This window comes from Topomyia yanbarensis, chromosome 3, assembly GCF_030247195.1.
Source record: "Topomyia yanbarensis strain Yona2022 chromosome 3, ASM3024719v1, whole genome shotgun sequence".
Classification (NCBI taxonomy): Eukaryota; Metazoa; Arthropoda; class Insecta; order Diptera; family Culicidae; genus Topomyia; species Topomyia yanbarensis.
In genome coordinates, this window is record NC_080672.1 from 167006896 (window position 1) to 167024498 (window position 17603).

Below are 17603 nucleotides of genomic sequence, written 5' to 3' on the forward strand. Positions count from 1 at the left end.
GCCAATTTCTTTGCTTCTCTTTCTCCCACTCTTTCAGATAAGCAAAACAATCAAATCTCCTGGACCCCTCTGGCAGTGACAGCGGAAGTGTGCTACTTTGTTTGACGAACCGACGGAAATGTCGCTCCAAAGTGAAAACGATCCGACAAGCAACTCAGGTTATGGTAGCTCCGATGAAACCGCTTCCCTGTTAGTAATGTCCACAAATAATAGCAGCAGCACAACGACAACGACGGGATCAAGTATCATATCAACCATCAGTAAATCTAGAATGGCATCACACAGCTCGTTCAATGGACCAACAAATCAGCAGTCAACGACTAGCACTGGTAGTGGTAGTGGTGTCAACCCGATGTCGCTGATGGCATCCGGTGTCATCAACAATAGTAGTTCCACTAGCAGCGGAAACAACAGTAATAGTACCAACAAGCCTATCCTAATTCGACAAGACAGAACGTCAACATATCTAGCCAGCCCCCAGCTGTCGTCAACCGGTTTGGGTGGGTCGGAAGAGAGTGCCCATGTGGAAGATGACCAACATAACGCACGCTCCGTGCCTGACATAGAAATGCACTGTCGACTTGAAGCTCCTGCAATTGCCGTTTCAAACTCATGCCATAGCGACGATGGTCGAGGGACAGCAACGGGCGGGAGTGGTTATCAACTAGTGCCATACAACAGATGTCGTGCATGCCGTAACTGTGATAGACGTGCCTCCACTACACCGGTGTCTTCGCTACAGCTTACCCGTTCGGTTTCGAAAGAAAGCGTCCGAAGTGCACTCCACAGTCGACTGACGGTTCAGCACTCGACTATACCGCCAGTACTGATTACCTCGTCGCCGACATCCGGGTCCAGAATCATACGCCAAAGCTCCCAGCCCGAAGCCAGTTCGCATATCTGCTGTGGCGGTCAGTGTGCGCATGTCTGTGCTCACCCTAGCTCCTCGCTGCGGCAGTTACGCGAACCCGGTGACGGTATCGCTGGCATCGCGGCGGATTCCCTGCGAATTAACGGTGGCATGCGGCAGTTCAAACAGGTATGTCGAAAGCTTTCCAGCGTGCTGCATGAATGCCATGAATGCTAAATATTTTGCTACTTTGAATCATTACATCTACTACGGGCAGAGAGGCGCAAACACATGGCAATAGTTTCTAGTCTATAGGCGTAAATAGTTACAGCTGATGGTTTTCACAAACAAGTTTGGATGATTAAATTGGTTTCGAAGATATTTAACAACCAATTTACGATTCCAAACTGTATATGTACTAGAATTCATTGTCGTGTGTTCGCATCTTCGCAAGTATTTCTCTTCGATATTGTCTAACTAATGATTGATGTGAGTGCATTTAGAGGCGTATGCGCTTTATGCAATCGTCCAACGAAGGTTTATTTTGTTTTTTGGTCTATCATTTCGCTTTTCTGCTTAACCCACTATCTGAACGGTTTACCCATTTTAACGCTTGCTGGTTGATATCGATTAAAATAGGTCTAATATGATGCAGTTGACGATAAAAAATTCATGATTTTTGTATTTCGAAATCCACGAACTACAAGTTAAATAACCCAATGCAACCTAAGATCTAAAACATCACACAGACCTTTTCAACTAGCACGCCCCATCTCTTGCCGACGAATTTGTTTTTCCATCATTTGCCCGCAAAACCAGCCTTCTCAGCGCCAGCAGAATACGCGCGTAGAAGAATGAACAGCAAGTAAATGCCAACAGCAAACACGTGTTACGCGCTTCTAAAATAGATTGGTCTAAAAATAAAACCGCCCTGCTACTGGTTTTAATAGGTGTGCTAATTTTTTTTCTTTTTTATTACTTTCTTCTATTGCCGATCATTGCCAATCTCTAATTCTAGTAAACTTGCTGGAAATCCTAAGAACAGTAACAAAACAGTGAAATCGTTGAGGTAAGAAGAAGGAACCGTCAAAGCGTACAGAAGGGTTGTTGATGAAGTGGGGTGGCGCGTATGCGGGATGAGTGTCAATTGAATTTTCCGAATTCTTACGATCACAGGAAACATTTTATATTAAAATAGATACTTGGTTCTTTTCAAACGAAAACAGATCAGTTCAACATTACATCGATGACATCGCACATTAGATGGAGAAAGGGTTGGTTGAAAAAGTTCGTTTTTTGTGTTCTTCCCAAGCAACCAGAAGTTCGGATAATACTTAAAAAGCACACTTTAAAGTTCACATAAAGTTCTTAGCGAACTTTCAAGCTGCTTAAGCTTTAATGGAACTTAAAAGCTGCTTAAGCCGCTATTGGTACACAAAACGTATCGCAAAATTACTGATAACGGGAAGCTTATGCAGCTTCCTTATACGCACTTTTGGTTGCCTGGGTTCGGTTATGTATTGATGATGGTATTGTGATGTAGCACAATTAGGTCAATAAACCATATGCTGTTTTTTATTTTTTTCCCAAAACAGCTGACGTTAATGATACGTAATACAACTTTTTTCACTTTTTGTATGCAAAATAATCAATAAAATTATTTTATGAAATACAATTCCTTTCTTAAAGCAACTTCCATTGAACTACTATGATCGCTATCCCTTTGCTGGTATAACTGTCAAAAATGCTAACCCACGTGGTTAAATTCACCGTCAAGGAAGACCGAAAATGTCAAACGAGGACGTATTTATATTTGTTTAGAAAATCAATTAAATTTTTTTCTAAAGTTTTATAGGTTGGACATACATATTGTAATATATAGAAGGATGAGCTCTACCGGTTTATGAAATGAAAGGAAAATTTTATTCTTCATTTAATGACCCAATTATACTTGCTTCGTCTTTAGCTTGTATAACCCAAACCTCAATAGATCTGAATACTTGAACGCAAGTTTGTGAGCTACGCCAATGGCTTGCATGTTCAGATGCAGCCAAAGAGCGAATCTTGTGCTTTATCCAGCTTATCAACAGTGGTAGAACTGGTTCTGGAGTAACGAAGTCCACCCATGCCAATTCGTCTGCCCTTTCATTTTCAGTAATTCCGAAATGACCTGGTACACATAGAATGTAGATAGCATTTGAAATGCTACGTTCTTCGATTTGAGTTCGACAAGCGATTACTAATTTCGATATAGAATCTGCCTGTTATTTCAGGGCAACCTGACTGTCAGAGCAAAAATAGATTCTTTTACCGAAAATTCCCTGTTGAACTACCGATTGTATGCAGCACAAAATCGCGAAGATTTCTGCTTAAGATACGGTATCTACCAAGCGAATTGGTTGTTGGCTGGGATCCACTAGGAGGCTGATAAGTCTATTATCTTTCTCTGGAAAAAACAGCCTATAGGCCGTTTGCCATCCGGCGGGTTGAAGTATCTCAGCCAAGAGTGGATCCACTGGGCTTCTGCTCCCAGGTCGTAAGAGGCGACTGAAAGCAGAAATCCCTAAGTCAAGATGTATCTCCGTGGCGAGGAGGCTGGGAAAAATATGCCAGTCGCGAAAGGAGTATCATGGGCCTTGCCCCTACGGTGTTAAGCGAATCTCTGACACAGTGGACGCTTTGTTTCTTCGCAAGTCGTGGGACTCAAATGATGAGTGACAAAACCAAAAAAAATTATCCAGGCGAATCTGCATCATGCGAAAGGAGCAACTGGAATCCTTTATCGCAGATTCACAAAAGAAAATATAGACGTAGCTTTAATCCAAGAACCATGGGCTTTTAAAAACAATATTCTAGGAATATCTGCACAAACGGGTAAGATAATATTTGACAACCCGGTGAATATGCCACGTGCGGCTATTCTGGTAAGTGCAAATGTTAACTTTACACCAATAACCGAATTTATTAAAAGAGACATAGTGGCAATACAGTTAAATATACAAACAACGACAGGGAGGATGATATTATAGTCGCTTCTGCTTACTTCCCAGGGGAATCAGATGAAGCCCCTCCACAGTTCATTAATAAAATAAATAATATGCAGTTCATTATTGGTTGCGATGCAAACGCCCATCGTACAGTATGGGGAACTAGTGATATCAACAAAAGGGGTAAGTGCCTTATAGAATATATATTATCCAACAATATTGATATATGTAATAGAGGCAACAAACCTACTTTTATAAATGCGATACGCGAGGAAGTGCTGGATCTGACAATGTCAAGTACAAAACACTCTGAAAACATCATAAACTGGCATGTGTATGATGAAATTTCTCTATCAGACCACACGCATATACTCTTCGAATATAAAGTAGGAGAAACACTAACAGAAGTTTACAGAAATATCAAAAACACAAACTGGGATTCATTCTGCTCTCAACTGTTGAGCGCAAAAGCATGTTTTGAAGCTGAAATCCAAACCGAAGAAGAATTGGAGATCTCCACAAATATTGTAACATCTAAACTGATGGATGCTTATAATAGAAGCTGTCCAGGTAAAACGCGTACATCCAATAAGGACACACCATGGTGGAACAAAACCCTAGAAAAGCTCAGAAAAGTTTTTAGGAAACTGTTCAACCGGGCTAAACGGACTGGACAGTGGGATGAGTATAAAAAGTCTCTTTCGGCATATAACCTAGAAATTAGGAAATCGCGAAGAAAGAGTTGGAGGTTGATGTGCGAGCGGGTTGAACAAACTCCCAAGACTACAAAAAACTCTCTCAAAAGGTCATACAAACGGGTTAGGTAGTGTAAAGAAGGACGACGGAACTTTCATCATTAATTCCCAAGAAACAATCAGTATCATGATGGAGAAACATGTTCGTTTCCTGTTCGTTTCCTATTAATAATATACAAACACAGAATCAAATTGAAGCAGAGCCTGACTCATATGAAGCTAGTACCGAAGCTCACGAAATAGTCAGTGCTATATTTACAGACCCAAAGGTGGAATGGGCGACCGACTCCTTTGAACCATTCAAATCGCCGGGGATGGACGGAATACTGCCAATAATGCAACAGAAAAGTAAACAGCACATCATTCCATACCTGACGAAAATTTTTAGGGCGAGTCTAATACTAAACTATATACCTACAAGCTGGAGACAAACAAGAGTAATATTTATACCAAAATCGGGAAAGCGCGATACATCACTTCCAAAATCTTTTAGGCCTTACTTCTGAAAATAATGGTTTTTAGGCTTACTTCTGAAAATAATGGAGAAAATGATTGACTTACACATTAAAGCAGAGTACTTGAAAGACTCTCCACTGAGCGAATTTCAATTCGCATATCAAAGCAACAAATCAACAATAGATGCATTAAACATGTTGGTTGGAAAACTAGAGAATTCTATTGAAACAAAAGAAATCTCACTTGCAGCTATTTTAGACATAGAAGGAGCTTTCGACAATGTATCTCATAGTTCAATGCGGAATGCTATGAGAAAACATGGGTTTGACATTTACACAATAAATTGGATCAACTCAATGCTTACAAATTGTGAAATAACTAGCACGCTTGGAAACACGTCACTGACTATGAAAACAAATAAGGGATGTCCTCAAGGCGGAGTTCTATCACCCTTATTGTGGTTATTAGTTGTAGATGAGCTATTGAAATCATTAACTGAAATGGGATACGAAGTGATTGGATTTGCAGATGATGTTGTAATCCTCGTGAGGGGAAAATCTGATTATGTTATCTCAAATAGAATACTTCACTTCGAAGTGGTGTAAAAAGGTGGGCCTGAACATAAATCCCTCCAAAACAATCATAATCCCGTTTACTCGAAAAAGGAAATATTCCATATCAACACTTTTGCTCAACGAAACAGTAATTGAAATGTCCTCTGAGGTAAAGTATCTAGGATTGATACTCGATAAAAAACTAAACTGGAATGCGCACATTGAGCAGGTTATAAGCAAGGCAACTAGTGCTTTTTAAGTGTGCAGTAGAACAATTGGTAAAAAATGGGGTCTCAGACCAAGTATGGTTCACTGGTTATACTCTACAATAGTCAAACCAAAAATAACATATGCCTCGCTAGTTTGGTGGTCTAAAACAAAAGAGACATCAACAAGCTAGGTAAACTTCAAAGGCTTGCTTGTGGAGCGATAACCGGTACCATGCAAAGTACTCCATCAAACGCAATAGATGCAATGTTACATCTCCTTCCGCTACACCAGGTGATACAACTTGAGGCGGAAAAAAGCGCATTGAAAATAAGTCGTCATAAACAATTATTATCTGGAAATTTAACAGGACATCTTGCGGTTCTGAATGATTTTCCCATAAATAACCTCGCCATTGCAAATGAAGACTGGTTGCATGCAATGCCGAACTTTCAAACTACTTACAAATTTATGGAGCTTGAACGGTCAACAAATGGGAACAAAGTGGCCCTAGTCTTCGCCCAGCCTCAGTAATTTTCTTCACAGATGGGTCAAAAATGAACCATTTGACAGGATCTGGTATTAAGAGACCAGGAATAAACACTAGTATCTCCATGGGATACTGGCCGACAGTGTTTCAAGCAGCAAATATATGCCATTCTAGAATGCACTTACGTATGTCTGAAGAGAAAATACCAGTATGCAAATATCTGCATTTTCTCAGATAGTCAGGCTGCGCTCAACGCATTAAGGGCTCCTATATATCGCTCAAAACTATTATGGGAGTGTATTCTTGCACTCCGACAATTGGAAGTGAAAAATCATGTTAATTTATACTGGGTTCCAGGGCATTGTGGAGTTGCAGGGAATGAAAAAACCGATGAGCTAGCAAGAAGAGGATCTTCCACCAATTTTATCGGCCCAGAACCATTCTGTGGAGTCTCATCGAGTGCCCTCAAAATGGAATTGAAAAAGTGGGAAAGCACAGCTATAAAGAAAAATTGGAGTACTACACCTGGACTACGACAGTCAAAGAAATTTATCTCACCCAACGAGAAAAAAGCCTGGAGTTGCTTAGACTAAACAAAAAAGAGCTAAGCATCATGACAGGACTACTTACCGGACACGGTCCGAGTAAATATCATCTTAAAAAAATTGGTAAGTTTACAAACGATACATGCCGCGTCTGCGAATTTGGAAGTGAAACATCAGAGCATCTGCTCTGCGAATGCAGTGCATTGATACAACGCAGACTAAGAGTCCTCGGTAAAGGAACGTTGGAGCCTTTTGATATTTGGACTGCATATCCCAAGCAGGTAATAAACTTCATACGAAGTGGAGCGCCTAACTGGGAAGAGTGTGTATCTCAATATGTCATAGTAGATAGTACACTTAGATTAAGGAAGGGGCATACCACAATAAATCTAAATACTGGTCGTAGTGGTTCGTCTCCAACAAAAAAAGCGAATTGGTCTAATATCATTTGACGACAATATACTCGGCCCTCCAACAGAGAACTGCCAGTATAACAAACTACGTATCCTTCAAGTGGGCGCTCCATCCAACCAGACAGCCATTTCTCACGAGGTGGGGGTGTTCCACATTGAATGTTTTGAAAGGAAAACTTCATGTGAGTGTAAGTTAACTGAGTACAAGTATATACACATCGTAAGCTGGAGCCGCGACCTTGTGTAGCTGGTTGCACGATTTATTGGGTTATTGTTCCAGAGCCCAATAACTTTAAGACGGTATGCACAAAAAAGTGGTTCTTGTTTAAGAAACACATATAGAGGTTTTATGTTCAAGAGTGCCTCTAGAGCAGCAATAGGTGTTGTCAGGAACGCACCAAGAATCGCCATCAAGACCATCCTCTGAAGATGGCTTAACTTTGAATGGATTGTCATGACTTCTCCCTTCTGTCACTATACATGGCACTAATTCTTCGTTGCGTAGAAAGCACCATTGATGTTTTATTTCGATTAACTGATAGTTGCCTAACTTGCTCAACAACACATAAGGCTTGCTGCATCACATCAAAAAGTGTGTTAGTGAAAATACCAATGGTCATTATATGGTAATCACGGCGAAACCATATATGAAAACCAAACTCATTAAGTTTCCTCAACAAGTTATCGGCACCAAGGTTCTATGGAAATGCTGACAGCACACCACCTTTAGGACATCCGCAGACATCCTTATTTTTAATTATCTTAACGATGAACACAGATATCGGTTGCTAAGCATTGAGTGTACCCAATTTGCAATATCATTATGTAACAAGGCTCTAGTAAACTACCCCCGCAGATAAGCATATTGCATTGCATGCAGCTAGTGCTCATCCAATCTATCATCCTGCATGTAATGGTCCATTAAACGTTCCACTGATTTGTGAAGGAAGAAGGTCAGTTTGATCGGTCGCATAAGTAACGCGGCTTCCTTTGGAAATGAATTTTACAATTATTTCCTGCCACGCTAATAGAATGTATCCTGTTGCAGTACTACAAGTAAGAACTTTTTATTTTCAAAATATGCTTGAAGTGTTCATATCCTCTTTAAAGTAGAACTGGAATGATTCCATCTTTTCCCGGAGCTTATACGGAGCAAACTTTCAATCGCCCATTTGATCGATTCGGTTGTCATAATTCTACGAGCAAATGCCCTAGAATCTGAACTACTTGAAAAAATCTCAGTCATTAGTTATGGCTCCGTACAGCCTGAAAAGTGTGTGTCAAAAAGACAGTTGAGTATTACATTTTCATCAGACGAGTAAATCAGTTCGAGTTGAACTGGCAAGAAAGTTTTTCAATTTCGAAAGTAAATTATTTAATCTATTAGTCTCGTTTAGACTTGAGACATTTGTGCAGAGGCTTTTCCAACCACTTCGCTCAGAGCATTTCTGTATGCTTTGCGAGCCAACTTAGATGCCTCCGATCGGTAGCTGCGTCTGCGATTCCACGCTCTTCTACAAAACTTTTAGAGTCGAGGAAGTACACATAACTCGAAGCGGACAAGCTTCTTGGTATGCTACTACTATGAGACAGTTTATTTTATCCACGACCTCATCCAAGTTACTTAAAGATTCAACCGATAGAAGATGCACATGGCACCTAATTGCCGAATCCTCTTCGTAGAGGTCCCAGTGCGTAGATTTAGTATTACCTTATGTGACGATATCTAGCGAGACGCTTAAATGATCAAAAACGATGCACTTATGATCACTGATCAGATAACGATGGTTTGAGCTCGTTGGTACAAACCAGTTTGCCAACTTATGCGTAATACCGTCAGAGCAGAGACTTGCACATGTAATCCGAGACTGTTGGAACTGAAACCTAAATCAATTTTTAGCGGATGGCTCCTGCGCCACTCCCGAAGGAGACCATACATCCTGTTCGATATTCCTTGCTAATGCGCCCACTTCTGCGGGCGAATACTATTTGTTTTTGAGTTCTGGCTCCAGAATGGTCCAACTGGACTCAGGTTAGCTCTACTACTTGTCTAAAACTAACAATCTGTCGCGATTGATTATCAAGCTCCAACTCCTTGATAATCATAAAATGGAATAGAACAAATTTAATAAACATTATTAAATTTATTATTAAATATTCGGAGCATTGATTTATTTATTTAATCAGATTTAACACGAACAAGGATCGTCTAGCGTACATCATCGAACCAGTTTATGAATATAATTAGGGACCAGCTGTAACACGATAGATAACACCCTAACCCGTAAGACACAATTTTGTTAGTCAACCCGTTCGCGCTGATTGATGGTTTCCTCTTTTTACCACAACGACGACCAACCCAAGCTGTACTAAGTCTTCTCCTTTTGTTTTATTTACCCGTCTCTCACCACCGTGTCAACGCTTTCGGCGCGAGTGTTTTCAGTTTCGGTGTTTACACATAAATATTTCTTGGCGTTGCTACTGTCTCGAATCGGTGCATGCAAATGATCTGAACGCACAACACTAAACAATAATCTTCCAACGATGCCGACCGACAACGACAATGACCGGTTCGGCGTCAACCGGTGTCTGGTCGAGATGTTTTCGTTTGTCCCAGACCGTTACGCACCTCCACCAGCATCTCCTGACCGGGAAGTTAACACTGTTCTTATAGATTTTTCCGCTTTCTTTACTTTTACGTGTCTCAGTTTGGTTAATTAGCATTGTGTAAAAGGTAATCATGAATCTGAATCCGTGTTGTGGGAATAGATGAACTACGAATCCGATTCTTTAGACAATAACACAACACAACATCAACATACCCATTACCGCACATAAATACCGCTAAAATAGAAAGAAAATAGGAATTATTAGGAGTCAAAATTTCTCAAGTGGGCCACCCAAATTAGGTGATATAGCAATTTCGATGGAAGAACCAATTTGGTAGTATTGGGCATTGCAAACCCAAATCCTGGAGGGCTTCTCGAAAAAAATTTAGTTTATGATATTGACATTTAAAATGTTTAGCCCGTTTATTTTTAAAAATTAGTACGGACGAGTCAATTGACCGATTTTAACAAACTAGACAGCAATGAAATTATCGTAAGACACAGATTGTTCGTGATTTTTTTCCGATCTCAAAAATTGAGATTTTTCATATTTTTTAAACAATTGTTCATAAAAAATGAAATAAAAAAGTGTTCTGCTCCTTTTTTTGTTTGAGAAAATAGCAGATATACTACTTTTAGTACCTAACAGCATACCGCCGAGAAAAAATGACCACTCATTTATAACTAAGTTATTCCCCGCCGAACGTAACCGCGTACGGATACACTGAATTGAAGGCGTAAACAGCTTGCTTTGTGGCGACTCTGTATGGACAAACATGGCAGTTGCAGGTTTTCACTGGCGGCTCTAGGGAGGGGCACGTGCCCCCCCCCCCTTTTCGACCAGAAGCTGTTTCGGAAAAAAGATATATATATAAAAGATATATATATATATATATATATATATATATATATATATATATATATATATATATATATATATATATATATATATATATATATATATATATATATATATATATATATATATATATATATATATATATATATATATATATATATATATATATATATATATATATATATATATATATATATATATATATATATATATATATATATATATATATATATATATATATATATATATATATATATATATATATATATATATATATATATATATATATATATATATATATATATATATATATATATATATATATTTTCTTCGTGCTTATAGCTTGCGGCGAAACAGAGTCTTATTGCAACACAACAGATTCGTGGTTGCTGCTTTACAGGATACAGTTGATTCAGAAGCACTGGTTGAACGAATTAGCATGACTTACACTGTTGTAATCTCTAAGCCTTGGTATGGAGGCTCTCGAACGCCAAGAAACTGGTGAAACGTACTCGGTGGTGACGAAGTAAGAAGGATAGTGTATTGCGGATATTAGGCACACTGGTTTGTTTGCAGTACCTGCATGATCCAGTTTACCTGATACAGTCCAACCGAGAACTGTCTCTCCAGTTTATAACACAAAATACTGGTAAGTGGAGTATCCCACTGATCAACAGGCTCACCCAGCTTGGCAAGTGCCTTAACGTGTCGTTGAAAATCATCAGCTAGTGTATGCAGCTCTTGTGCTGATTCCGAAAGTACAGATGGCAGCTCATACAATGCTCGAAACAGTTGGCGTCTTAATAACCTGCGGTTGTCGTATCGTCTCAAAAGAGCCTCCCAGGATACGACATAATTATCAGCTACAATATCGGTGCTCTCAAATGGTTTTTTTGCTTCACCTTCTAACGATTGTAATAAGTATTGGAGCTTAGCGACTGCGGGAATCTCAGAATTAACGTGTATCATTGATTGGAATGAATCTCGGAACGCCATCCAACGGGAGAAATCACCGTCAAATTTAGGTAAGTCAATCTTCGGGAGTCGTAAATGAAAACTCGCAGCAGTTGGTATAGAGGGAAGAATTCCTGAACTGTTGAGAATTGCTTCATGTGCTCCAAGAGGACGTTTAGAAAGCAAGAAACCCTTAGCTACACAATAGCGCTCTTCGAAGTCATTGCGCTCCTTGAAGCGACTATCTAACGATTCCGGTCTATCATTCTTCTCGATTTCCGCCTAAGTCTCTAGAAATTCTTGGTACGCTCGGTCTAAAACATCGATTCGCACTGATATCTGAACTCGGTCCCGATCATCTCTATACTCTTCAATAAATTTCTCCACTAACTCGCACGTAGCATAACAACCCTTCCGCTGAATAACCTTTTCAATGACAATTTTCTCGCTTTTAGACATCTTAATCATTCACTGCTGCGCCAAATCGCACACGGATATTACCTGTTACTGTTGGATGCGTTAATACAGATTCAAAGTTTCACTTTGAAATTAAGAAAACATCTGACCACTTTCTGCACACCTTTTTCCCACTGTGACCATTCCTATGTCTTTTGGTACTACTACAATCTCCAATCGCCCTTCTAAGTAACACTAGCACGATTCGCTGCTGAGCCAACTGGAAACATCACACACAGCGAGGATTTTTATTCAATATCTTCGTTGATTCTCTTTTCCATTCGTACTTGGTGCTAGGTACTTTTCTGCAATTGTACACACGCACTGGTAGCACAGCAATATTATGGGATGCGTGTTCTTCACACAGAACCAATATTGGTAGGTTATTCAGCAATGCACTAGGCTGATTTGGGAATCATTTTAATCACAAAATACACTTCACGACAAACTCTGTTTCTGGATATCCTTGGCATCCGGCTCGAAGGACCAAATGATCACGCTGGATCTTTATGCTGCCGGTTTCCCACAGGTTTTTCTTCGTGCTTATAGCTTGCGGCGAAACAGAGTCTTATTGCACATTGAACACAACACAATTCGGCGGAGTTAGCGATAATTTCACGATAAGAACGGCGATGTTTCGGAACGGAATATAAAACACAATTTTTGCGATTATAAAAAAAACTGGCGGGTCTCGCGGTTGCGGTCTTTTCCCTTCTATATTCGATACTACTTTTTTGTCTCAAATCAAAAATCTAGCCTGTCTCCCTCTGTGTGTGTTCAATCATCATTTAACGCACAAAGTGTAAAAACATTATTTTTTGGGCTCAAACTTATAAATTTAGGTGATTATATTGATGTACTGTATTTGGCGTCAACAATATATATATATATATTTATATTTATATATTTATTTAACTTCATCTTTGACGCAAAGCGCCATACAGATTGCTATTAAAACTAATTACACAACTACTATTCATCACAATACACACAGCATATCAAATTTACATAACTTAACATACACAAAAACACTTATTCTGTCGGTTCCCATACGTTAAATTTCTCGTGAAATTCGCGAAAGCAAGTCCCTCTCGGCCAAGTCGTCGGCGACAATGCAACATTTCTCAGTTTCAAATCTATTCCAACTTTGAATGAAATGAAAGGCATCGAAGCTACTTCTTTCCAGTCTGGCACAAGTTTTTTCACAACGGCAGGGTTCTTTCCGAGCGATTTTGTTACCATATCCGCGATGTTCCTGTCAGTAACTGAATTTTTCACTCTCGTGAAAAATAGCCAGCAGAGGTTAGCGGGGGAGCTCGGTAACGAGTTAGACAAATAATCAAGACCAGAAACGTTTCGGGAGCCATGCTGCAGTTGGATTGACAAGAGCGGAGAAGATTGGTCTGAAGGAGTGCTTGAGCCAGTAAACTTCACACGATCTACCAGCAATCGTTTCGTTGATAGCTGCGACCTGTTGCTTCAATTTACGCACCTCTTGAAATAAATCCAATGCACAGTTTTCAGTCTGTGATTCTATTGCACAGCAGCAATAGCAGGTTGCCCGGTACAGACTCCGGCAGACTCCGATAGTAAATTTCGTTTCTTAGAAAATGCCTCAAAGTGACGAGCATCGATCATGATGTCGGTGCAAGGCGTACACATCCATAAGATGTTCCGCTGTTGTGTACAGCTAAGTGCCTCTTCTATCGTGAGTGCAACACATTCAGCATGATATTCGTCGGAGCAAAAGCCTTTACAGGTAACAGAATTTTCGTCCGATTCGATATTTAATAAACATTGGTTGCAGATCATTATTCCTTTTTTACCGAACAGTTCACACACAGCAGCAATCGGGTGATCGGTACCAAGTATTCTTGTCGTTTGTTTTAGCGGTATACGTAGGTAGTGGTGAGTGATTATGGCACCGGTAGTTTTTTTCTCTGCAGACACTGAACTTAATGTGGCGAATTTATCTTTGATGATGACCGGCAAGACTATTATTCATACAGTAACAAAACTACTTAGTTAACATTCGTAAACGTACAAAATACACGACACGCGCCGTTATCAGGAATGAACCGATGGAAAAAGCACCACTGAAAAGAGGCGACACAGCGTTACGGCAAACAAACAATCGAAAATGTATTATCCTACTTCAACAGGCTAATATTTTAGAAATGACCAACAAGGTGATCAGTTTGTTTTGCTCATTTTTACACCTTTTTAACCAAGTAAAAGACAATTAATTAAATTTGTTAACAAAAGTAATTTCGAATTTTTGTTAGTAACAAGAAAAATATAGTTTCCACTAGGGTTGCAGTACCGGTAGCACCGGTAACGAAAATCAGGGAATCCCCTCGCCCATCTACAGGACGTCATGTCCTGTCTCGCGTGCATCGCGTCTCTATAAAATATATCTAACTTAGAGCTAAAACTTGATGAAATTTAATTAAAATAGTTAAATGACACACTCATCAGGTAGAATGACGCGGCATAATTGAACACAGTGGTTACACTGGGCGTAAAAAGGCCTTCAACAGTTGGGCTAGAATCGCCGATTCGCTGCACAGAGTGAGAGTTCCCGAGTACCTCTGTAGGATTCTGAGGATCTACTTTCAGAACCGGCAACTGATCTACGAAAGTGACGCCGGAAAAAGAAATGTGACTTGAGTGTAACCGTAACAGCGGGCTTTCCACAGGGTTCCATACTCGGCCCAACTCGTTGGAATGCTATGTACAACGGAGTACTGAAGCTGAGTCTCTTAAGGGGCGTGAAGAATGTCGGTTTTGCAGGCGACGTGATGCTCCTAGTGATCGGCGAATCACTAGAGGAAGTGGACATACTCACAACGGAGGCAGTGCAGCAGGTGATAATTTTGGTCGAAGATTGTATCATTAACTGAAAGCAAAGTTAGACTACTGGGTGTGATGGTAGACGATCGGCTAAGCTTTAATAGCCACATCGACCACGTATGCGGGAGGGTCGTCAAAGTGACCTCGGTACTATCTCCACATCGGTACTCAGATACGCAGGGTCTGCTTAGGCGACGGCATTACAAACGAAGAGGAACGCATCTCGGCCATACGGGTGTCTAGCGCGTATCGAACTATCTCGTCAGAGGCAACCTACGTGGTAGCAGGAATGATTCCCTTAAATCTTCTACTCGAAGAAAATAGCGAAACTTAAAGGGATCGAGGCACGACAGGAGTCCGTTAACAAGCCCGAGCTGATACCTTAAGCAAGTGGCAACATCAGTGGGATAACGTTGTAAACGGTAGCTGGACCCATCAACTCATTCCATGCCCGTCGGTGTGGGTAAACAGAGTGCACGGTGAATTGAACTTCCACATGACACAGTTCTTGTCTGGGCATGGCTGTCTCAAGAAGTATCTGAATAGGTTCGGCCACGCGTTATCGCCGTTCTGCATTGCGTGCGGTGATGCAGAGTAAATGTCTGAGCACGTGGTATTCGAATGCCCGCGATTCGAGCACGAGCAAAACGAAATGAGAACCATTGTCGGTGAGGATATTAACATGAACAATGTTGCCCAAAGAATGTGCGCAGACAAACAAAAATGGGACACAGTGAACAGAATAGTTGTTCTGATTATGTCAGAGTTGCAAGGAAGATGGCGAGTGGAGCAACTACCAGAAATGTAGCAGTACACGGCTTCGGGTCGTCGAGGCACCGATAAACCGGAAGTTACACTCCAACCGGAATCGACGGACCGACCTTGGCACTCGACTAGTCAGTTTACTGAAGAGAGATAAAGTAGACCAGCAGGTGCAACCGGAGTAGGCTTGATCCACCAACGGGAGCTACACCGAGCGGATGCATCGTCGACGATAGGTCGTCGGGGCACCTGAGAACTGGAAGTCATCCTCCCCCCGGAATCACCGGACTGACCTTGGCACCTAAACGACCTGCATCGTGATAACAGTTACGAGAGAACTTTCTACGTTGGAGTACATCGTGAAGTAGCACCGGGAAAATAGTCGTCGGGACGCCTGTGAACTGGAAGTCAACACTCCACCCAGAATCGCAGGACCTACCTCGGGCATCTGTCCAAGTAGCATCGGTTTCGGAAGATCTTCCAATACCAGCGAACTCTTCGTCGGAGTAGGAAAGATCCACCGTCGGAGACTATTCCAAGTAGTCCGTAGCGAATCGCCGGCTTGAATCGTCGCAAACCGGACGCGATCCTCCACTCGGAATCGCGAGACAACCCTCGGCATTCTACCGGACTGCATCAAAGTAAGAAAAACGCGTGCGTCAACGGTTGCGGGAGACATTCTTTCGTCGGGAAACTCTCCTTACAACCGGACCCCATTGTCGACCACTGAAGGAAGCCCTTGCTGATATGACAGCTAGCTAGATTTGGACATAACGTAATTGAGTCATCATGCTGATTTTCTTGCCACAGGAACAGTTCCCTTGCCAAAACCATTCGTTTCGAAAACAAACTTTATTTTACTAGAAACCGTGAGCCTTTTTAAATTCGAGCCCCTGAATTAATTTGAAATTAGTTTTCGCATAAGCTCAACGGTCGACCACGACACATCCATCAAATTTCGTCAGCACCTGACCGTACAACTAACAGGTCCGGATTCTGAACGGTTTCTGTTGTTTACGGCTACTGTTAGGTTGTTTATTTGCTGGGTAACATTTGTAGCTCAGTGTTCAGTTTTTTCGCCATAATGGCATAATTTTTTAACGAATAAACCAAAAATCAATTGTCCTAAGTGACTTCCTTGTGTAAAGCCTATAGGCATTTCAACTAAGATTAACCCTGAGGAACCAACCCATCAATGACTGCATTAAGATATTGGATTTACATCAACTATGGTCAAAGAGTAAGAAAAGGCGCTTCTCAGCAGACTGACCTTTATTGAATGTCATCACTTGTACTTGGACTTGTGTTAGTTGGTCTCTGGTTGGTTCTACGGATATCTGCGAGGGATTCGATTGAATCAGTGAAATGCAATGGATGCCAATTTAAAGGATGACTTCGACTGAGTAGACGTCAACTGACAGAACATTATTTCTTTGAAAAAATGATACCTAGATCTTCTCAACAACACAGGAGTCACACAAGGGGGAGGGGGCGTACATTACTGTAAACGCTGTTCTTCAAGGATGAAAAATTTATATGTGGTGTTGGGTCACAAAAATTGTGCCATGATTTCGAACAGAATTTCAATTTGTGTAATCAGTGAAAGTAAAATTGAAAATTCGGTGGCGTAAAATTGGACTTGATTAACTGGAAAACAAAAACATTCATCACGTGTTTTTATGTTAACAAAATTAATAGCGAAATGGACTCCCTGACGATTAATAGGGAAAAAAGAATAGTGATTGCATTCAAGGATGATGTGATTTGTCTAACTATTCGCCAATCTGTAAATACAGACCGAGTTAAGAAACAAGTTTCCAAAATTAGTTACTATTTAGTAACGCGCGGTAAAT

The 17603-nt window shown here is 40.7% G+C and overlaps 1 protein-coding gene across 9 annotated transcripts in view; it reads left to right on the forward strand.

The window, feature by feature from the left end:
- The window catches only part of LOC131689160 (small conductance calcium-activated potassium channel protein), a 761072-nt gene that overhangs the window by 263303 nt on the left and 480166 nt on the right, over window positions 1–17603 (forward strand). For all 9 annotated transcript variants that reach the window (XR_009305353.1, XM_058974046.1, XM_058974048.1 and 6 more), the window contains exon 2: window positions 38–1039. Coding sequence is in view for 8 of the 9 variants with exons in the window: in XM_058974046.1 (XP_058830029.1) it covers window positions 119–1039 (921 nt within the window). In the remaining variant the exon portion in view is untranslated. The remainder of the gene's footprint in view (window positions 1–37; window positions 1040–17603) is intronic.